Source organism: Pyrus communis, chromosome 14 (assembly GCF_963583255.1).
Source record: "Pyrus communis chromosome 14, drPyrComm1.1, whole genome shotgun sequence".
Classification (NCBI taxonomy): domain Eukaryota; kingdom Viridiplantae; phylum Streptophyta; class Magnoliopsida; order Rosales; family Rosaceae; genus Pyrus; species Pyrus communis.
In genome coordinates this window covers 3375557-3397772 of record NC_084816.1, presented here as the reverse complement: position 1 = coordinate 3397772, position 22216 = coordinate 3375557, and the positions used below count along the sequence as shown (strand labels likewise).

At 36.7% G+C, this 22216-nt stretch overlaps 3 protein-coding genes, 1 long non-coding RNA gene and 1 other non-coding gene across 10 annotated transcripts; 4 read left to right on the top strand and 1 right to left on the bottom strand.

Moving 5' to 3' along the window:
* Window positions 1-2013: 2013 nt before the first annotated feature.
* On the top strand, window positions 2014-7519 carry LOC137715413 (DEAD-box ATP-dependent RNA helicase 20-like). 2 transcript variants are annotated; one of them, XM_068454740.1, is made up of 14 exons: window positions 2015-2419; window positions 2604-2696; window positions 2792-2956; window positions 3063-3158; window positions 3264-3338; window positions 3660-3821; window positions 4499-4579; window positions 5052-5150; window positions 5482-5577; window positions 5860-5991; window positions 6127-6201; window positions 6455-6544; window positions 6621-6695; window positions 6851-7519. In XM_068454740.1, the coding sequence occupies exons 1-14, from the start codon at window positions 2111-2113 to the stop codon at window positions 7025-7027; spliced, it is 1725 nt and encodes a 574-aa protein (XP_068310841.1). In that variant the 5' UTR covers window positions 2015-2110; the 3' UTR covers window positions 7028-7519. The 2 variants fall into 2 exon arrangements, 1 of the variants encoding a protein (XP_068310841.1); XR_011065566.1 differs by lacking the exon at window positions 6851-7519 and having other exon boundaries at window positions 2014-2419; window positions 6418-6544; window positions 6621-6679.
* Window positions 7520-8555: 1036 nt separating this feature from the next.
* LOC137716480 (uncharacterized) lies at window positions 8556-9218 on the top strand. The gene is made up of 2 exons (XR_011065679.1): window positions 8556-8727; window positions 8918-9218. It is a non-coding gene; the product is annotated as an uncharacterized lncRNA (long non-coding RNA).
* Window positions 9219-10365: 1147 nt separating this feature from the next.
* Window positions 10366-10438, top strand: TRNAR-CCU (transfer RNA arginine (anticodon CCU)). The gene has a single exon. It is a non-coding gene; the product is annotated as a tRNA-Arg (tRNA).
* Window positions 10439-10946: 508 nt separating this feature from the next.
* On the bottom strand, window positions 10947-16311 carry LOC137715367 (protein NETWORKED 4A-like). 5 transcript variants are annotated; one of them, XM_068454668.1, is made up of 5 exons: window positions 15967-16311; window positions 14998-15064; window positions 14267-14412; window positions 13808-13919; window positions 10947-13063 (listed from the first exon to the last, which is right to left on the bottom strand). In XM_068454668.1, the coding sequence occupies exons 4-5, from the start codon at window positions 13899-13901 to the stop codon at window positions 11205-11207; spliced, it is 1953 nt and encodes a 650-aa protein (XP_068310769.1). In that variant the 5' UTR covers window positions 13902-13919; window positions 14267-14412; window positions 14998-15064; window positions 15967-16311; the 3' UTR covers window positions 10947-11204. The 5 variants fall into 5 exon arrangements, with proteins under 5 accessions (XP_068310769.1, XP_068310766.1, XP_068310767.1 ...); XM_068454665.1 differs by having other exon boundaries at window positions 14267-14404; XM_068454666.1 differs by lacking the exon at window positions 14267-14412.
* Window positions 16312-19156: 2845 nt separating this feature from the next.
* LOC137714922 (methylesterase 17-like) lies at window positions 19157-21854 on the top strand. Its single transcript, XM_068454083.1, has 4 exons — window positions 19157-19444; window positions 19691-19831; window positions 20763-20897; window positions 21573-21854. Exons 1-4 carry the CDS (start codon window positions 19157-19159, stop codon window positions 21852-21854), a joined length of 846 nt encoding a protein of 281 aa, XP_068310184.1.
* Window positions 21855-22216: the final 362 nt, after the last annotated feature.

Genomic DNA, 22216 nt, shown 5'->3' with positions numbered 1-22216 from the left:
AGATAAGATACTAACATCCAAGGCTTTCATATCATCTCACCTACCACCGTTGAAACGGATGTTCAACGAATGGCACGCAACTCACCTTCTCAAGCTACCTCCTCCTCAACCCAACCATTTTCTCTTTATTGATTTCACGAATAATGTTAACAAGATTAAATTTTTAAACCAAATTTATAAATTAAATGTTATACTACCAACCGTTAAGTAATAATTCAATCATTATAAACCATATTATTGATTCAAAATTTAATTTCTCTATTACTATTTTTTAATCACTAAAACCGTCCACATCCATCTTTATGTCAATCGTCATCATTTACGACACCACTCATAGGCAATTAAATGACTAGGACTCATATGCTAAATAAAAATAAAAAGGAGCACACGGAAATAAGAATACGAATGATTATATCGTACTACCATGCTATGTGAGCCGAACGAGTAGGGAAATGGTCATCTCCTGATCCATTTCACTAAATTCATCTAATCTTTAAATCCGGGTTTTTGAAATTTAATCAAATGACTACAAATATGGAGCCCCAAGTTATAATAATTTTAACCGTTGAATCAAATTTCAATGGTCCGAATTGAAGGATTGAGTGGATTTGATGGAAGAAATCTGGAGAGCATCTCTTTCCAACGAGTAGTTCTGCACTACATCATTTATTTGTAAAATCTCTTAAATAAAAATAGGACACATCAATTCATGTGGGTTCACTTTTATTATAGAGATGATACAAATGGTAGTGCAAATAGATGGTAAAAATAACATTTTAGAATCGCACGAGATATCTTTGTGAATAGAAGTTTGGTTGCTTTTTGTTTGGTTTATGTGAGTTTGATTCATGTATAAAAAAAATCAAACATAACACAGTTTTTACATCCGTGTTAGTTAATATGTGAAATCTATCTATTAATTGTGAGACTCATCTAATATTTTTTTTATTGGTTATTCCCACTTCTTTCTATAAAAAAAAAGTTGATCATTTATTGTATTAAGTTTAATATATTAACTAAATTATTGAAATCACTCTCATAAAACCAATTTCTTTATTTTGGCCAACTGTAGGAGCTTGATACATATGAAATTGGAATCAAATTGAATTCTTCATACTGCTGCAACAGAAGACCTAATGTGCCTGATATGATTCATATTTCAACCTTATAGAGACAGATGCTAATGAGCGCTTGAGCTATTAATGTGGCTGAGAGCTCTCACGCTACTTGCATATGGATGTGCTCATAAGTAAGTAGTGCAATAATGGCTCTTTGACTTTCGTTTAAGTGCGTCTTTTGGCATCGGGGTTGCAAACCGACAATAAATCAAGTGGATTGCAATAGGTTAAACGATAAGGTGGAAAAAGGACAATCACTCATTCTTGAAACCAAATATTCTTAAAGAGACAGATGCTAATGAGCACTTGAGGTATTAATGTCGCTAAGAGCTCTCATGCTACTTACATATAGATGTGCTCATAAGTAAGTAGTGCAATAATGGCTCTTTGGCATTCATTTACGTGCTTCTTTTGGCATCAGGGTCGCAAACCGACAATAAAACCAAGTCAATAAATCAAGTGGACTGCAATAGGTAAAACGATAAGGTGGAAGAAGGACAATCACTCATTCTCAAAAGCCAAATATTCTTAAAACCAAAAAGTCAAATGGGAAAATGGTTGGCCTTGCTTCTCCTATATCTTGGTCCTCAAGGACCACAAGTACCCATTAATGGCCTTTAATGGTAAAATTATTTCAAAAAACATGTACAATGAAGTGGCTCTCATTGGAGACAAAATCCAAACTTGGGATACAAGGAGGAAAAAAAAAAAAAAACAAACCTAATTCCAATGTGGGCTGAGTAGGCCGGCCCAAATTTGCGGGAGAAGGACCCAAAACGACAATGTTATTCTGGTCCATAAATAATATGGACTAAAATCTAAGACCGCGAAGACCCAAAAGGGACCACAGCCCACAGAAGCGCAAGTTAGCGAGAAAGATTGGCCTACCACGCACCTCGTTTTTTTCATTTGCTCACTCACTCCACTTACAGTCGTCGTCGCCGTAAAATCAAACACTCTCTCCGATTCCCGAGAAAACTTCTCGCAAAACGATGTCGTACGTGCCTCCGCACCTGAGGTCGAGCTCAAGAACCACCACGACAATCACCACTACCACCGCCGCCGAAGCCTCGTCTCGAACCCTAGACGATCAGAGCAAGCTCTCCTACTCCTCCTCCAACTATCACTTCAGCAACGACAAGTCGTCGTCCGGTGGTGCTTCCTCCTCCAGCTTCTCTCACTCCAATGCCTCCTCTCGCTGGAGCTCCGGCGCTCTCTCCCAGGCCAGCAGAGCTCGCCCGGACTCCGTCGTCCCTCAGTGGAAGCCCTCCGACCGCGTCCTCCGCATGAATCCTGAAATGGTTCGGCGCTTCTGCAATTATTTCCTTTGCCTTTTATGAGTTTTGTGAAATTTGCATTTGCATTTGCTTAGGGTTCTTGCTACAGCTAATTTCACAATTTCAATCAAAATTCTGGTTTATTGACGTCATCCGTCTGTTTATATCGTCACCATTAGCTGAAATTTACGAAATTACATGCCTGTAGATTGAAGAGGTTTGTTTGCGGCTTAATTTGGATGTTTCTGTTAGTTCCGACTCTGCTCCTGCTCCGGCACCGATCGAGTCTTTTACAGATATGGTGAATCATTTTTGCGTTTTATCAATCGGATGTTCTACTTCTAATTTGGATTAGCCTAGTGTGTATTAACGGACGTGTCGTTCCCCTATTCTCAGTGTTTGCACCCTAGCATCATGAAGGATATCGACAATCACGGATACACCACACCGACATCCATTCAGGCTCAAGCTATGCCGGTTGCTCTCAGTGGGAGGGACTTATTAGGTTGTGCTGAAACTGGCAGTGGAAAAACTGCTGCATTCGCCATTCCCATGATACAGGTCCGAGGTCCTGTTATTTAGTATTCTTATGTAGTCTGGACTTCATGTGCCTGCTAAGTAGATTTTGGTTTAACGGATGTTTTAACTTTTTATTTTCGATGTACAGCATTGCTTGGCTCAACCTCCTGTTCAGCGTGGTGATGGACCACTAGCTCTGGTATTGGCTCCGACTAGAGAGCTTGCCCAACAAATTGAAAAGGAGGTGACCTAAGCTGCAAAAGATCACAATGCATTTATGAGGAGTTAGTTTGGAATTTGTTTCATAATACTTTTCCATAAGTGCTAAGTTACAAGTGTGGTTTTACAGGTCAAAGCGTTTGGTGCATCTCTCGAGTCCTTCAGAACTGCAATTGTGGTGGGTGGAACCAACATATCTGAGCAGGTAATTGATTTGGTGGAATAACGGTACATTCTATTTCAGTAAGTGTTTTCAATCTTCTTGTAGGTGTTGTGACTCTGGAAATTCATTAGTACTTCTTGTTTTTTCTTGGTTTTGATAATTCCTAGATGTGGGCTAGGTTTTTAATAAATGCTTGTCGTGTAATAGGTTCATATCAACATTTGTTTCTCATTCAGTAACACTGATGCATGCTTTTAGTGGAATGTTTTTTCAATTTTATGACATCGTACGCAATATGTTATTTCTTATTAGTCTCTGCTAATACTTGTTTTGTTGTGGCTTTCTACCTGGATGGAATGAAAGAGGTCTGAGCTACGAGCAGGAGTTGATGTAGTGGTTGCTACTCCTGGAAGATTTATAGATCATTTACAACAAGGGAACACTTCTATCACTAGAATTTCGTTTGTTGTTTTAGATGAAGCTGATAGAATGCTTGACATGGGATTTGAACCACAGATAAGAGAGGTATGTTTTGCATCAACTTTTGACCTGAATATGTGTTTTACTTTCTATTTATTTTTCCTTAAAAAAAAAAAAAATTATCCTCACCATGGATTGGTTTTGGCTTTCTTTTTTAGATTTCTTGAGCTCAAAGTTTTTGCATCCTACCTTTTCTTCCTTTCAATGCTGCCATGTGTATTCCTTTCTTTAATTATTCCCCACTTTAAAACATCAAATATCAGGCTTAACATGAAGTGAAAATTTAACAAAAAAGGGCAACAATAAAGGGGAAATTAGAAAGAGGGAAAATATTGCTTGGTAAAAGCAAACTGGAGGTTTTACAATTTATAGAAGCAATATAGACGTCATGGGGGATTAGACTCATACACGATCTTCATCTCACTTTTAGGTTCCATTTTGAATAAGGTTTAGGTTTTGTACAACTTTATGTGCTATATATATATATATATATATATATATATATATAAATGTGTGTGTGTGTATATATATATATATATAAACTTTGTAATACATCTTCAAAGTATAACCAATAGCGTGACTCCTGTAAGAAGCAAAATGTATATTGGTTAAGAATTTCACAACACTGAAATGAATTGTCTTGTACATATATAGAACACATACTCATCTGATTCCCTGTTTAACTCTGGAATGATACATCACATATTTTGATGCCATTTTAGGTGATGCGGAACCTTTCTGAAAAGCATCAAACTTTGCTGTTTAGTGCAACTATGCCTGAAGAGATCGAAGAATTAGCTCAGGTAAAGGTTACCTTCTTGTACGAGCTTTTATGAACATGATCATAGTTTATGTAACTAAATAATATTATTCATAGTTTCTGTAACTAAATAATGGAAAGGCGTCGCTGTGATTCTTCCATATAATCAACCTTCTCATTTTACAATCTTATGTTTCTACGACTTATTTTTTCCTGTTATGGTTTAGGGGTCTGAATGGCCTTATCTCTTTCCTGACACACATATGAGCCATTAGCACTTGTTCTGGTGGTCACTTCATGCAACTAATGCGTTCTACCTTTAATTCAACATAATTTTATACCAAGTTTGGAATGAATTTGTACTTTGTAATATTCTAATATACAAAAGCTAGTATTGAAATACCATTAAGATCATTATGCTCTCTCTCTCTCTCTCTCTCTCTCTCTCTCTGCGTTTAGTTAGGACTGTCATGCACAATTTCGTTGAAACTTATTCTAGCTTTTATTGTCTTCAGGAATACTTGACTAAACCAGTGCAAGTGAAGGTGGGAAAAGTGAGTAGCCCTACAGCAAATGTGACTCAGACTTTGGAGAAGGTTCCTGAGAGTGAGAAGGTTGGTTCACCCAGACTTGAGCAATATTGGTTTCTCCACATTTTTTCTTTCCGCAGTCTGTGATATTGTCTTGACTTTTTCTTTCCTTTTGTTGTGGGGATGAGGTTTCTAGGAATTTAGTGCGAGACCTATGATGTGGAGAGTTGTTCTATGTATATTTGGCACTTCCCTCTGCGTATTTATGTGCTTGACGATGATCTTATCATCTTTGGCAACCATATTTCACAGCTCATCTTTTGTATTACCCATGTAGTTTTTAATGTGTCCACTGCTTTTATTGGGAGAGTTATTGGTCTCATTTTAATTTGGTAACCGTGCTTTGTCTGTGTAGACTGATCAGCTATTGGCTTTGCTCGTAGAAGAGGCATCTCGGGTTGAAGGAACTGGCCATCCCTTTCCCTTAACAATTGTGTTTGTTGAAAGGAAGGTACATTTTTTTAGGGTACATTTTATAATAGTGTACTGAAAAATGGAAAGCGTTCGGGTTAAGGCTTGATGAAGAAATATGTTCAGAGCATGATTGTGTGAAGTCTTTGTACAAATTCAATGTGAAGCCTTTCCTGTTTCTTAGTGCAAGATGCTATCAGAATGCTTTTTAGGATTGCTTGTAGGGGCCAAACTCACTTAATCTGGTGTGACTTAATTTTCTCGTTACTAACTCTTTTTGGACAAAAGCGAAATTTGACATTGAATTTGTGTTTGCTTGTAGACGAGATGTGACGAAGTTGCTGAAGCTTTGGCAGCACAAGGGTTGCATGCAGTTACTCTTCATGGTGGTCGTACACAAACTGAAAGAGAGGCTGCTCTACGTGATTTTAGAAAAGGCACTACCAGTATTTTGGTACATCACCGTCTTGTGCTCTATAAATTCATATTTTCTTTTTTATATCTATTCATCTTTGTCTGATTCTGCTTGAATACAAGGCAGCTTTAACATCACCAATCAGCATGAATCTGATTGAGACCTTGTGTCCAGGTTGCCACTGATGTTGCGTCTCGCGGTTTGGATGTCTCAGGAGTTGCACATGTTATCAATTTGGATCTTCCAAAGGTATAGGTGGTTGCGAAGGAAGGCCTCTTGGTCAATTTATATCTGGAATCCACTAACCCAACTTAGAAACTTATCTGAGAATTGGCTATAAATTAGGCAATTCTTACCTTTGGTATTTGAATAGCGTCAACTTGTGATACAAGTCTTTTTGCTATCATGTGATAGCATCTCAATAGCCTGGTCTTTTCAGTTGCTAGTAATTTTGTTGTGAAATAGCAAACCTGAAGCTTCAGTTATGGCTACCTCAATATAGAGCATGGAAGATTATGTACACCGAATTGGAAGGACGGGAAGAGCAGGATCAATGGGACAATCTACTTCCTTTTACACGGATCGTGATATGGTACCTAGTTCACCTTTTCTTACTGCTTCTTCTCACTATCTCTTCCATTATCAGAATATAACTCTTTATTCTGTAGTTCCTCGTGGCAAATATAAAGAAAGCAATATCAGATGCTGGATCTGGGAATGCTGTGGCTTTTGCAACTGGGAAGGTACTGATTTTGAGATATACTATCAACGGTCATTGCTTTTGCATCGTACTAGCGCCCACAATTTCTTTCTCATTGCTAAATAATCTGGGTATAAAGGAAAGAAAATTTTGTTTCACATGTTTATAAGCTTAACAGCTTCTGCTATTGACCATCAGACTGCAAGAAGGAAAGAAAAAGAAGCAGCAGCTGCTCAAAAGCAAGCTAGGGTTGCTTTATCCAAAAGCTCAATAGCGGGACCAACATCAGTAAACATTGAGGACAAGTATCGGTTCATGTTTGCAGATTCGAACAATAAAAAAGAAGGGGCAGCAGATAGTGCTTGGGACGATTGATGAAGTCTACCTTCGGTGGGTTTTTAAAAACAAACAAAGATTCGCTCTCGGGGATTCAAGATTGACGTTGGTAAGTAGTTTTGTGGAAGCTAGAATAGAAGTGCCCCGACTCTCTCTACTGCTCCTTCGTTCCCTCGCAGTCTCCCCTTTTGCCCGTCCATGCCTTGTGGCCTCTGTTGGCCGGAAACATGCCTGTGATGCTTTACGCATGCTTGTCTTACAACCTCTGTAAAATGATAGAGGCATGTTGCTTCTTACTTGAGGCTTGGACTACAAAGGTGTTGAATACGAGTAGTTCCTTGTACGTGTCCGCGTTTCAGCTCTGTCGTTTTACATTGTTAGTGTACCCAGTATCTGTACCAAGGATGAACGATTTGACAATTTTAGAGATTGTAGGGTTGGCTCATAGGTTTTGCATTGTATATCTTAAACATGATGTTTACCTGAGACGTCTGTAGCAGAATCAAATATTCAATCTCACGTTTTCGGTCCTATCTTGTGCTTTGTTGAATGTGATTCATCCTTACTCTAAATGCTTTTGCAGAAAGTGCTTTTGATTACCGGTGGCGTTTATCTGTTGTTTCGTATTGTCTACTGTTTATTGTACAAGTGATAGCTCCCTTAAGAAACGAATGCCGATTATAGGGTTACGCACAAAACTCCAATTTCAGGCAAAATGACGTCGACTTCAGCTAGCAATACAAGCCCTCTCCAAACTCCAAAGAGAGGACTTCCACGCCGGATCGTTTTCATAGGGATCCTAGGGATCCCATGATCTCACCTGTTTATTGTATATTGTGCAGTCAGAAATTATTTTAAAATTTAAAATTTAAAATTAAATATGAATAGTAACTAACAAAAACTGACCGCACGATATACAATGAACGGGTGAGATCACGAGATCCCTAGGATAAGGATCCGGAGAGGATTTTTTCCAACTTCCATGACACACGTGCACTTCCATCGTAATTTCCAATTTGCATTTTGTGATTGAACAATTAAAGCTTGTCGGGCTTAAGAAACTTGATGTTCAAATGCTAGGGTACCCAAAATGGACGTTGCAAGTGTGAAAAGGCATTAACTTCTCTAAAATGCATTTTACCTGCAAAATAATAAGAATTAAAATCATTTTCTTTGTGTTTATGAATATGTAATTAGAAGAGTGCAGAGTTTTCCCTTAAAACTGGTATTTAAAAACCTTAAGATCAAAAATTTGATCAACCCAAGAGCAAGTTTATTTGATTTCCTTTCCTTAGTTCCTCTAATTCTAAGTTCTCTAATTCCTTGGTTACCATATTTCTGTTAAGTAAACATGCCGAAATAACCTCATCGCTATGATTAACACATTAAGAAATAGTAGTTAACTTGATAGTTAGATGGATTGAGAGTCCAATATATAATATTTAGTGACTTTAGGGGTTATTTTGTGAATTTCAAAAAGACGTGGATGTAACGTGTAAATAGTCTAATTAATAAAATATTCTCGGTGACCTCAAACGCAGCAGCCTGTTCAAAGTCGCTTTGCTGTGCTGCGGTCATAGTCGCTCTCCTCTTTGCGTTTCTTGTGAATTCAGATCCAAAAAATGGCAGGTGGACTCGCTGCGCGTTTTTCGAAGCTCCCGGTGCCTCAATCCTCCGATGTAAAGGCCGCCGCCATGTGGGGCGTCGCCGCCGGCACAGGAGCTCTTTGGTTCGTCCAGGTCTGCCCCCCTTTCTCTCTCGCTTCCCACTTCAATTCCTCTCATCCCCAATTTATTATTTTTTTTTATCAAAAAGTCCTATATTTATTTATATCCTTTTTTCCCAGTAAATCCGTAGATTGAGCAAAAATTAGAAAATTTCAGAATATTATGAATCTAATGGTTTTTTTTTAATTAAAAAAAATTACAGCCGTTTGATTGGATAAAGAAGACATTTTTCGAGAAGCCTGCTGCGGCTGAAGGCCAATAATTTTCACGATGTTGCTGGATCTGTGGAAACGCAATTTTCATCGTCGTTTCAAGTTCAATGAGCCAACCAATTAGAGGAGAGATCCTAATTTCCCATCTGTTTCAATAATTTGCTTGTTTTGGAATATTTCCAAAGGACTAATTTCTTCTTCTTTTTTTATTCTTTTTTTTTAATTCCAATTTAATACTTTCTTTGAGATTTAGTTGTGATAGCTATTTTATAGTGATTTCTGTTCTAGCTGCATATGAATTTTTTCATTTTGGACGTCATATTATTCTACATTCTAAATATTGTTCAAGCCAGCTAGAATATAAGACTCGAAACTGCTTTTAAAATGGCTGGATAGAACAGGAAGTGCTTTTGATAAAAATGTTTTTGAAACTAATTCTTAGTAAATCTTGAAGAAACAAATCTTGAAGAAGCACGTAGCACTACTAAGGTGTTTAGAATTTTTTTTTTTTTTTTTTTTTTTTCAAAGCGCTTTCAGTTATTTAAAAAATGTATCTCATGAAATTATTTAAAAAATGTATCTCATGAAATTATTACGATGAACTGTTAGAACTTAGAATGTTTGATGGGAGACTTTTTACTTTCAGCTTATCTCATGCGTAATCGATTTGAGTCAAGTACTTGGGTTAAGTATGTGACTGTTTCTAAATGAAGCACTTCATTCGTAAACATTTTTGTTAGAAGTGATTTTCTTATTAACATGTCGACATTCTTGTAGAAACAAACTTTTTGTACTTACTGAAAAAAGCACTTGGTAAGCAATGATTATCAACGAAGAGTGTTTTTGAGACCCAAAAGTTGTCTGAAGTATTTTTGCTAAGCTTAGTCAAAGTGCTTTTGATCGTCAAATAACACTGTCTTTTCAAGCAATTTCAAAAAAATATAACTTATGTCAAGTATATGGAGTTAAATAAGATAGCCGAGGTCAAAACAAAATCTTTGCACTAGGGCTATCTTTCATGAGTTTCATGTGTTGAGCTTATTAAAACGCGAAAGGGACGATCATGAGCATAAATTCTTCGTAAGGTTGTCGGAGCCACTCCCAACTTGGTGCCCTTGGATGTGAGTCTGTGGAGTGTCTCACTCGTTTTAAGTGCGCTATTAATGTGACAACTGTACTCAATATTTCTCCTTCGTGAGAGACAGTCGGATATGGAAATCTTACTTAAGAATTTCTCTGGCGTAAGAGAGAAAAATTTAGAGCATAAGCAGAAATATCTAGAAAGAAAATCGTTAGAAAAATGACATCATTTTGAACACTTGATTTGGTAAAGAAAAAAAAAATCAAAATTGTGTCCTCTGAGGAAAAGAAACTTCTGTGGGTTCGTTAGTGCTTAGACGTTTAAGAATAATTAATAAAGGATTAGTATCAACAACAAGCGCCTGTAGCTCAGTGGATAGAGCGTCTGTTTCCTAAGCAGAAAGTCGAAGGTTCGACCCCTTCCTGGCGCGGAACTTGTTTTTCTAATGCTTTGGTCAAGCAAAGTGCCAATAGCTAAAGAAATTCAACAGTTCAAATTTTAGTAACTTAGCTAAATCTTTTTTGTTTACAAGATAAATTTCAGCACAAAGTTTACTGGTTTGTCCACTAAACACTCAATTTGAGTCAACTTATTGTATGTTATTCCGTCAAATTGACAGTTATTTTTATTTATTTTGTACAATATACAAAAAGAGTCGATGAATGTCTAAGATTCAATTCCAAGATCACTAGTTTTTCTTGTGAATGTGACGTTTTGTTAGCATATGTGTCAAAAGATCAAAAAAAAAATAAAAACCCCTTGGGAGTGGGGAATGAAAGGTTCAGCGGGTAAAGTAGAACAAGATCCAAAGTCCAAGGGCCTTTCTCTAAAATTTCCCAAAATTTTAAAGAGCAAGTGAACGTGCAATCATGTGTCAAAAGTTTGCAAACGCACTTTCAATTGTGCCAAATTTCAACCCCAAAACCAAAACACCGAACTAAAATTATCACACAAATATCTGCCCTCTCCACCATTTTTGAGGGCAAATTAGTGACTCAAATGGGTCCTTTGACGGGACCCTTCTGTTTCTATATCTATACTGATACTACACAACCTAAGCCTCGCATTCATACAACCATGAGAGAGCATGGCCTATAGCTCATCACTCGGCTGGCCACTTCCGGCCCGAGATTACAGAAAATGGCACTGAAAAAACATGTAATATGCAAACGATGACCGCATGTTTTATATTTAGCTTAAGTTGCCAAAACTGGAACTCTCTTGTTGTTTCCCATACAAGCTTGTCGAAGCATATGGTATCCGTTCCTGTAATGTTCGAGCGAGAAGCACAGCTGCCTTATAGCTTCTCGTTTTTCTTCTGCTCCTTCCATGATCACGACTCTTTGCCTCAGAATCTCCTCCTCGAGTTCCTTTGCTCTTTCCGTCAGCTCCTCCACCAGTTTTCGCCCCCCTTCAGCCCCGTTGAGCAGTTCTTGATGTTCCGTCTGCATTTGCTGCAAATTCTTGTTAATCTCATTGATCTGATCGTCTCTTGAACTCACCTCTGCCTGTAGCATAGCGGCTTTGGTGCTAAGCTCATCTCTTTCTGTTTTCATTGCATCAAGGGTCTTGTTTAAATTCTCCATTTGGTTGCTTCTCTCAAGGATGTCTGCCTTCAACTGCTCGATTTCGCCTTTAAGTCTCTCCTCCATTTCTGCTTTTCCAGCTTTCATCTGTCTGATTTCATCCTCCAACAAACGGCCACGTGATTCCCAATCTTTAAGCTGCTCCTCTAAATGTGTCCGTTCTGATTGCAATCGAGATATTTCAGCCTTAACCTGTGCCTTCTCAGGGAAAATCTTCTCCTCGGCATCAGATACTGCGATTTTCAAATCCATGACTTCATTATCCCGGTCTGTTAAACTACTTTTCAACCTTGAAATTCGTTCCTGCAGCTTGGACACCTCTCGTTTCTCTGTGTTGAGCTTCGCTTTCCACATAGAAATATCCTTCTTAGCAGATTCAAGCTGACCCTGCAACCGTTGGATTTCCTCAGAGGGTATATTACTCTCAAGTTGCTGTCTCAAACTTGCAATCTCTTTTTCTGAATGTTGAAGTCTATCTTTTGTGGCTCTAAGCTCTTTCACCAATGCCTCGATCTTGGTATCTCTGTCTTGAACTTCTCCCGACCTACCGACCCTTTTATGAATCTCTGACGGTTCATTTATCTCCCTGTCTCTGGCACCCTCACGTATCTTGGTCTCTTTCGGTTTTGAAAATTCAAGAGCAAGCTTAAGACCATTATTATGTTGTGCAGGCTCTGGTTCAAGTGCAAGCTTAAGACCATTATTATGTTGTGCAGACTCTGGTTCAAGTGCAAGCTTAAGACCATTACTATGTTGCGAAGACTCGTACCTTTTGAGCTTGATGTTCAACCTGGCAATCTCTTCTTCCGATTCCCGCAATTTTTCATTTCTGCTAGTCAGCTCCTGCTCATATTCTGCAATTTTTGCAGGAAATTCTTCGGTATGATCAGGTTTTGCACCCGTGAATGAACTGTCCACATTCTCTTCCTGCTGCATCCGGAGCTTCTCCTTCGCTTCACGAAGCTCAATTTCCAACTCAATTATCTTTCTCGTCTGCCCTTGATCAAGACCATTTGACAAGGGAGTTGAATAATTGTTGACTGAAGAATCATCAGATTCTGGCTCAGAATAATCGGCTAATGAAAATGATTCATCTCCCTCTTTCTGGTAATGATCTGAGCTGTTTCCACCAGGGCCAAGGAAGAAATCAAAGCCAGCAGCACGAGGGCCAGATTTACGACGACCTAGCTTTCCGGGTTGGATATCAGGAGATGGCAATGCAGATGGCAGTTCTGAACCAATGTCAGAAAGGCATGAACTCTGGGATTGGAGATCCGAGGGTGCATTCTTCCGCAATTCTCCTGTCACATGATCATAACGTTCGGCCAGGGACCGGTACAAGCGATAAAACTCTTCAACATGAGCAATCAATTCAGGCCTCTTTTGATAATACATTTCAGCCTTTTTTGCAAATGAATCCCCATCCTCTTCGATCAGCTTCAACATCCGTTTGATGCTTCGATCCATCTCTGAGGAGAAAGATCGTTTGGTCATTTTCTTGAGAGGCATTTTGGTGAATAATTGACTATAGCAATCAACACTTTAGAACTTTGACCAAAAAATCAACTCTAGAGATATTTAAACATGCATAATTTGGAAAACCAACTTCCTCCACCAGTTTGGGTAGTTGGGGTCGAATAACCCCTACACCGTTAGTTCAGGATAAGTAACGCTAATATTATACAACCACAGTCCGCTTTACCCATTTTAATCTTGCCTTCATTTAGAATGTGCAACAAGAAATCCTTGGTACTGATATTTTCCCAAATCTCAGCTTAAAGTGCCACAAATGTCGTTAAAGGACGCAACAAAAAGATGTTTCCTCTCAACAATAAACTTTCCACTCATATTGTTGCATCAACAAATAAGAAGAAAAATAGGAAAAAACAGCTTTAGCCAAAAATAGTAAAACAAATCTGACTTAACCCAGAATTCCTCGTAAATAAGTCAAAACCAATTATAATACCATCGCTCGAATTTAACTAGGTTGAGCTGAATGAAATCTTATAAACGGATTGCTGTTATTTTAAAGTTAAACCAGGCGAAATATTTTTCATTTTCTATGAGAAACTAGATATGAAGCGTAATATTGGGGAAATTCATCATTAGACATCTCTTTCCTATGCCTTTGTTGCAAGTGACATTTCAAAAATAAGTAAATGGATACACTTACAAAGTTATAAATAAGACCGAAAGAAGTGTTTGTTGCTCACCCTCGAGATTATCTGCAAGCCACTTAGAGTTCTTGGGATTGATGTGACTATCCCACCACCACGAACGAGACTTTCTTGATTCTAACCTCTTCATAGTCTTATTGGACTCAACCTGAAATATAAAAACAAGATATCTTATGCTTGATCTGTGAAAGACCATTGCTATTTAGATGCTTGACTCTAAGATGCAAATATTTCATTCAACGTTAAACCTTCGTGATACTAACAATATGTGCCTTAATGTACCACTATCCCACTAACCATGTTTAAGTTGACAATGCTCATTTTTTCCATAACCTAAATGTTGTTGCAGGGTTGATCTGTCATTCGTCATAGTTTGACTTTGACACAATAAAATTAAACTCAAATTCATTTGTCTACAAATCGTTCAGTTCTCTAACTACAACAGATATCTGCAGAATTAGCAAAGGCGGAGTTCGATGGAATTTCAGTTCTTACCAAAGAATTAGCTACTCCCAACCCGGTGCCCTTGGATGTGAGTCTGTGGAGTGTCTCACTCGTTTTAAGTGCGATATTACTGTGGCAACCGTACTCAATATTTTTCCTTCGTGAGAGAGTTAGATGTGGAAATCCTACCTAAGAATCTCTCCGGCGTAAGAGAGAAAAATTTAAAACATAAGCAGAAATATCTAGAAGGAAAATTGTAAGAAAATTGACATCATTTTGAACACTTGGTTTTGTAAAGAAAAAAAAAACAAAGTTGTGTCCTTGGAGGAAAATAAATTTTGTGGGTTTATTTGGTTCTCTTAAAGCGCGTTAGATGTTTAATAATATCTAATAAAGGATTAGTATCAACCTTTTCATGGTCTTTTTGGACTGAACCTGAATTATAAAAACAAGATATCTTATGCCTGATCCGTGAAAGACCATCGCTATCTAGATGCTTGACTCTAAGATGTAAATATTTCATTCAACATTAAACCTTCGTGATGCTAACAATATGTGCCTTAATGTACCACTATCCCACTAACCATGTCTAAGTTGACAACGCCTGTTTTTCCCATAACCTAAATGTTGTTGCAGGGTTGATCTGTCATTCGTCTTAGTTTGATTTTGACACAATAAAATTAAACTCAAATTCATTTGTCTACAAATCGGTCAGTTCTCTAACTACAACAGATATCTGGAGAATTAGCAAAGGCGGAGTTTGATGGAATTTCAGTTCTTACCAAAGAATTAGCCATTTGCTAATATCGTTGAAACTTCGAGTTGATACTTCCGCAAGAATATTTACATCTAATGTCAAAAAATCGAATCAGAAGTTACACACACCACCTAAATACTAGGAGTCACACATCAAAGCATGTGTCTAAAGAAAATATTCCGCTCGATCAATTCTCTGGATAATTGTATAGAAAGATTAGCATAGATGTCATTTTTTCTAACAAAACGATATTCTAAATCACTCTAATCTATCGAACAAGAATTCAAACTTGAGGACAAAAGACTGGAAAATACCAACCAGCCTAACTCATGTCATTTACACACCATCAAAATAATGCCAACAAAGCTGGACTCCAAGAGGGCAACACGGCCCAAGTTCAATTGGGCCTACAGAACTGAAAACTGGGCCGACACACTGTTTTATGGGCCCATAAACTGTCTTAAAAACCAAGAAAAGGAATCTTCTGGTTTTTGGTCGGAATGATAAGGAAAAAAAAAAGAAAGAAAGAAAGAAAAAAATCTGAATCTGAATCCGCGGAAAGGGAGTGCAGTACATGTACATCAGTTGGAAATGAAGACTTTCCAGGCTCCAGTTAACTGCCCCACATCCCTCACCTTCCATTCCAAAGGGAGTAAATTTGGTGGATGGAAATTTAATAATTACTCAATTATATAATATATATATATATTAAATATAAACATTTTAATTTACCGCAAAAAGAACAAGAAATTATAAGTAAAAGATCAAAATTCAGCAATAATTCTTGATTCTGAAAAAGTAGGAACTTGTAATCCAAATCGTAAGTGGCTGTAAATTAGTTTGATTGAGAGTATAGATGTATGTATAAGAATTTCAAGAAATTCTGAATTCTGATCTAAGCAAACAACTTAACAAAACCAGCAGAATCACATAAAGCAGGCATCTTTATGAACAAATTCAAACACCCAAATGGAAAATTCATTAAAGCTCTTACCTTTGAGCTTTGTTCTTGCAGACTGAAGAGAAAGAAGACAGATCCCAGTGCTGGAGAGAGAGAGAGAGAGAGAGAGAGAGAGAGTGTGTGTGTTCGTGTTTGGGAAATGGGAAAATTTGGGTTTGAGGCTCCAGTCCACAAGTTTCAAATGGGAAAGAAAGACAACTTTTTTGTTCCCTTTTGATCTTGTTTGCTTCTTCTCTCAGCTCTCTCAAATGGAGCTGAGATTAAAATTCAACAAAGTAAATAAGTACTCTCTCCCTTTCTGTTAACTTTATTTGATATTTATTTGAATATTGGTATTTCTGGACAACAAAATCAAATAAGAAATTCCTTCGAGGTGGATGTCAATCTCATCACTCTTTCAATTGACAAAATTTGAAGAGGCAAAGGCATAGACATGTGACATTTGACATGCGACCCTTCGCAGCTTCCTGCATAGTTGGGGCAATATCTGCCGTCCATTTTAATATTATTTTATTTTTTATTAATTCTTTTGGTTAATAATTTTCTAGTTTATTTATTTTGTTGGTTATAACTTATAAATTTCTAGTTGACATAGAATTATCATAATACGTATTTCTCCTATCTTTTTCAATTTCTTCCACATGAAATCACTGCCAAAAGAATATGATTTCCTCCACATTTACATCAAGAATTAAGTTTATGGTCCATATTGATGTGGACTCGTTTTCCATCCCCATCTTTACTTGAGGCATTTGCTTCAACAACAAAAATTTCATAATACATACCACATTCGTTATTGTAAACTAAAATTTTGTGTAGGAATTTCACTTTTGATACAAATGTTTTATGTATGAATTAAGGTGATAATCTTTTTTATGTATGTTTATATTTGATTTCATTTTAAAAACTTTTGGTCGTCAGATCATATGAATTGAAGGTAATCAATCGATATAAATAAACAATGAATCTGTGAAAGGTTTAAAAAAAAAAAAAGTGTGTAAATAGCATCACCCAAAAAAATATTGTTATGTGATTAATCCAAATAACACAATGGATCAGCATAATAAATTAGTATTGAACTTATCATTCGCTAGAGTCAAACTAAATACATTCCACCCACAAAATATATTAAATAGGACGACAAAGTATCTCAGCTGTAAGCATATGACACGTTTTAATAGGATCTTAGATGTAGGTAAATGACACGCGTATTAACTTTTAAAACATGATATGTCATGTGTTATGATAATCTTTAAGAAAATTTTATTCAAACCCAAAATTTTCCTTTCTACAGTCAACTTATAATTTTTTTTATTTTGAAATCACAATTTTGTTGCACATTCAAAATGGTTAGAAAGCATGAAGAAAATACAGGTCATTAGTAGAAAATACCTCCGATCAATCCTATCTCCACCCCTTCACAGAAACACCCCCTCTCTTTACCCCGACATCGCCGAAGGGCTTTCAAGCCACTCTTCTATTAGCCTAGTTGCTCTAACAAAAATGATTTTATGCTCTGATTATGCTATGTTGGACGTTACTCATTTCTATTGAATGATCTAAACTCTTTGATTTTGAACATCTAATTGGTTTAATTCACAAATTGTCGGACTAATATTAATGGTTGAGATTAAATAAATTCGCTTGATTGGATGATTTCTCTTAATGGCGGTTGGCGTGTGAAAGAGGAAGAGGGTAAGTGGTGGTGTGAAGAGTGGTGCATAAAAGGAAGGATTGTTGAACAAAAGCAATAAAAAAAAATAAGGTTCATTAAATATACGACACGATTTTAAGCTATTGGATTTCTTTTGAACGGTCTAGATTAAAGGAGGGATGAAGGGGAGAGAAATATGAGAGAAGAGAATTCAAGTTCACCTAGAGAGAGGCAGCAGCTTATGCGATGTCACCGTAGTATTCTTCCTTCGGTACTCCCTGTACCAATTCAAGACAGCAGCTTGTGGATTGAAAAGGAGACATCCCAAATCCAAGCATTCCTTCCCTTGTCTTCCACAATCCCCACATAACCATCATTACCATGCCAAAGTCCTCCACCCGTTCCTCTGCTAGTTGTAACAACCATTCTTTTAAGGATGGCACCCAGAGAGACACACCATGCAACCTAATTGGAGATGCAATGCCAAGTCGCTTTTTCATTTTCTTCTTTTATTTTCTAAAACCATTTTCTATATGAGATAAATTTAGGATGTCAAAAAAAAAATATATATATATATATATATATATATATAAATTGAGTATAAAGGGAGAAAATTGAGTCCCAATAAAATTTCCAAATATTAATCAGATGAGTGCCTTAACTTGATTAAGATATATTACTAATTAACTTAATCCACAAAATGTTGAACGAAAAATAATCCACTAACGTTTATTGGTATGTTAATTCAAGAAAAACAAATAATATATTGAATGTGTTAATCACTTATTAATCATAATGTACGTAAATCACCTCAGGTATATTTTTTCGGTCCTATAATATTAAGGAGGTCACATTTTTGTGTCATATTTGAGCACCGCATAGTGCAAATGTTAGTCAATAACTTTATTTTGTTACATATTAGTTGTATCCATCATATCATATGTGATATTCAAATAGAAAAATAATAGACACACCTCTTTTTCTTTCCTACACATTCTTATTTAATCTTATTTATTGTTTTTCATGTAATATATTTAATCTGACGGTTAAAAATAAAAAATAATATGTGAGAAACTAAAATGATGGTGTAAAAATTCGAATAATAATACGACATGTTATATCCTTAGCATTACTATTTCTAGCTTTATCTTCATTGCTTAAATATAGCAAAGGGGAAAAAGGATAAGGTTAGCTTGTGCATGAGATATTGTTTTTATTGGAAATACTTGTAACTATTAGCTACGTATGCATGCCAGATAATAAGGAGACATATGATAACTGACAAAATAATGGACAACAATTGTGTTAAGAAACATTATCCATAAGGCAGTCTCAACTCTCAAATATAGGTATTTTTGTTCCATAGCTACCTGGGTAACGCAACCCACTTGGTCTTCTAGTTCCTGCGTAACTTAATCACATGCAACTAGATACACACACACAGCACATACATGTATATGCACGCCTTACATATAATATATAACAAAATAAAAGATTAGATATTTATACACACAAGGCATTGAAACTTGAGAGATAGGGAAACTAAAACAAAATTTGAAGCTAGCTAGTATGTCAGGAGGAAGACCAATGGTAGAGAAGGAGAATACAATGAGTGGAATATTACCAAACTATCCTCATCCTCATCATCATCATTTGGTTCTGATCCATGGTATAGGGCATGGAGCTTGGTGCTGGTACAAGATCCGGTGTCTAATGGAAGCTTCAGGCTACAAAGTCACATGTCTTGACCTCAAAGGTGCTGGTGTTGATCAATCTGACCCTAATACCGTCCTCACTTTCCAAGACTATAACCAGCCTCTCACTGACTTCTTGTCCAGTTTGCCAGGAAATGAAAAGGTGGGTATTTCTATGCATACGTTTTGTTAGGGATAGTCGCGCACTCTATCAAAATCGGTATCAATGTCACCGGTCAGTGTGAGTTCCACCTCATCAACAATTGAGTAGACGCGATTGCCCTTAGCTTTTCTCGTATATATATGCATACATAGAAGTGTTAGGCAGGTTTAATGAGACTAATGTTACAAGAGATTGTATATTATGTTATATGGATTAAGTTTGTGTGGATTAACACTGTTTTGGTAGGTAATACTTGTGGGACATAGCGCAGGAGGTATGAGCCTGACTGATGCCATGCATAGGTTTGCTAGCAAAATACACATGGCGATATATGTTGCAGCAACGATGTTGGAGCATGGATTTTCCACCCATCGAGATATCATAGATGTAAGAATATTAATTTCTTCCATTCCATTTTTCTTCTTGTTAAAATCCTCTTCACTTTTAAGAAAAGTTCTTCGGAGTTCAAGTGCTATACTATGTAATTTTCTTGTCTTTTCCCTTTATTTACATGGAATAGGCAAACTTACATATTATAGGCCATGAATTAAATTCCTTTGACATTACCAGAATATCTCTCGATATATTAATTAAATGGGGTTCTTGCTGATATTTGAAAGGAGCTGAAGCAATATTTTTTCTTGAAGTTCTCTGAAATTTCGGAAATATTTATGCAATATCGGCAATTTCGATAAAAATTTTATACTTCAGTCCAATACTGATAAATGTGGAAGATTTTAAAGATATTTCAATGGAATTTTCGGTAAAGTTTTGGTGAATTGTTGTGCACTTTCGATCATAAGGTTCCCTATCGGTATAGAAGTCAAACAATAGTAGAAGTATCAGGAGATTTGACTAGTTACATTATGTTTGGACGAAGAAAATAAATTTGGAATTTAAATAAAAGTTATAATTTATATTTAATTTACATGCCCCAATTATGTTGTTTGGATACATAAAGATATAAATTTACAATTTCCGCATGAAAAATAAAAAAAAATAAAAATTGGAATTTGGGACCTCTAATTGCCAAGTTTAAATTTCATATAAATAAGTGTCATTTCTCAATTTTTATGTTTGAGAGTTTAAAAATAACAAATTATGTATTCAATTATATTGTTCTTTTAGACTAACCAAACAAGAAAAGTCACAAATTCTAGAAAATAAAATCCCGTCATTTTAAAACTTCTTAGTAATCTAAATATTTTTATCCAAACATAGTGAAAGGTTTCTTGCTGTGAAAAGTAGTTGCGTTGGTGTTCAAGCAAGCCACTACATTGACATTTATATTTAATCAATTTCCTGTATTTCTGGACAGGGAGAACCTGACTTATCGGCATTTGGAAACGTAAACAAGTTCATATATGGGTTGGGAGTTGACCAGCCTCCAACTAGTGTCATAATAAAGGAAAATTTTCATCAGCAAATCTTGTACCAGATGAGCCCTATAGAGGTAAGCAATACCAGTACTATACAGTACATTTCCTTCTTATATATAGATCGAAATTTTTCACGGAACTTACTGAAATTAAAAATAAATAGTCGTTAACAAGTTAAGTTGATTCGTTAATTCAATAAGAAAACGGGCCTTAGTGCTAGATTTTGTTGGTACCATCCAACTGAATTCAACTCAACCTTTGCTTTTGATCATAAAACGTCACTCGTTGAAACAATGCGAAACATTATCTTGTTCCCAATTTAGAGCAACCCTTATTGTACTATAACTCAATGCAAATACCGTTGAATATAAACCAGTCCAGCACAATACGGCCTAGCCATACGAAATATGCATAGCTGCACTATTAACTGCAGCTAGCTAGCAGGCAGACAAAATGTCAATGTCCCCAAACCACCAAGACACAACAGCCCATCTCATGTATATGCCCACATATACTGACTTTGTCTGGTCTCACAGGGTTGGATTTTTCTCTTATTTTTTGCCAGACAGAAACACAGTAAATATAAGCACAACCTAGCAAAGTAATGTATTCATATTCTAATTCGAATCATCATCTCTTTAACTTATATGAATTTAGTGTAGAAAAGATGTATTGATATTCTAATATTATTTGGTTAGAAAAGATGTTTTCATATTCTAATATTATTTGGCATTGAATTTATGTTTTAGGATGTAACTTTAGCTTCAATGCTGCTGAGGCCAGGACCTGTTATGGCGTTGAAAGGCGCTCGATTCCAAGGAAACGAGGATGCTGTTGATTGCGTGCCAAGAGTGTACATCAAGACCCTGGATGACCATGTTCTAAAGCTTGAGCAGCAAGATGCCATGATCAAGAGATGGCCACCATCCCAAGTTTTTGTTCTCCAAAGCGATCATAGCCCTTTTTTCTCCACCCCCATTTTGCTCTTTGGTTTGTTGGTTAAAGCATTGGCTTCCATCAAATGTGCTTAAAATTTTGGAATTGTTGTCACATTGGTAAAACCATTGAAATCAATCAAATGTGCTTCCTTTTTCTCCTATTGTGCTTCGTCTGACGCAGCGGAAGCTGAACCTGTGCTTAGAAGTCTCAAAGTAGCTAGAGCCAACCGCTACAACCGTATTATCATCGAGAGTAACTCCTTCGTTCGATTGCCTCCTCATTCTCCTCCATTGAATAGAGCTGGAGTCCCCGTTCTGAATCAAGCTGCTCGCATGGCGATTCGAGGGTGTGCAATCTCTCCTGGGCAGCTACGCCTCCTCCCTCACTGGTCTTGGTTCTCTCTCTTGACGGGTTCCCATGCACTCCGTAGGCTTTTTTTTTTTTGGCTGAAGTC

What these genes read in the sequence shown, in the direction of transcription:
- LOC137715413 (XM_068454740.1), top strand. Translation starts at nt 2,111, where the DNA reads ATGTCGTACGTGCCTCCGCACCTGAGGTCGAGCTCAAGAACCACCACG. An exon ending in GAACCAACATATCTGAGCAG is followed by an intron (nt 3,339 to 3,659) that starts GTAATTGATTTG and finishes ATGGAATGAAAG; the next exon opens with AGGTCTGAGCTACGAGCAGG. An exon ending in TTGAACCACAGATAAGAGAG is followed by an intron (nt 3,822 to 4,498) that starts GTATGTTTTGCA and finishes ATGCCATTTTAG; the next exon opens with GTGATGCGGAACCTTTCTGA.
- LOC137715367 (XM_068454665.1), bottom strand. An exon ending in TGGGAGTAGCTAATTCTTTG is followed by an intron (nt 13,920 to 14,266) that starts GTAAGAACTGAA and finishes TTTATATTTCAG; the next exon opens with GTTGAGTCCAATAAGACTAT. An exon ending in GCTTGCAGATAATCTCGAGG is followed by an intron (nt 13,064 to 13,807) that starts GTGAGCAACAAA and finishes CTTTCTCCTCAG; the next exon opens with AGATGGATCGAAGCATCAAA.
- LOC137714922 (XM_068454083.1), top strand. Translation starts at nt 19,157, where the DNA reads ATGTCAGGAGGAAGACCAATGGTAGAGAAGGAGAATACAATGAGTGGA. An exon ending in GTTTGCCAGGAAATGAAAAG is followed by an intron (nt 19,445 to 19,690) that starts GTGGGTATTTCT and finishes CTGTTTTGGTAG; the next exon opens with GTAATACTTGTGGGACATAG. An exon ending in ACCAGATGAGCCCTATAGAG is followed by an intron (nt 20,898 to 21,572) that starts GTAAGCAATACC and finishes TTTATGTTTTAG; the next exon opens with GATGTAACTTTAGCTTCAAT.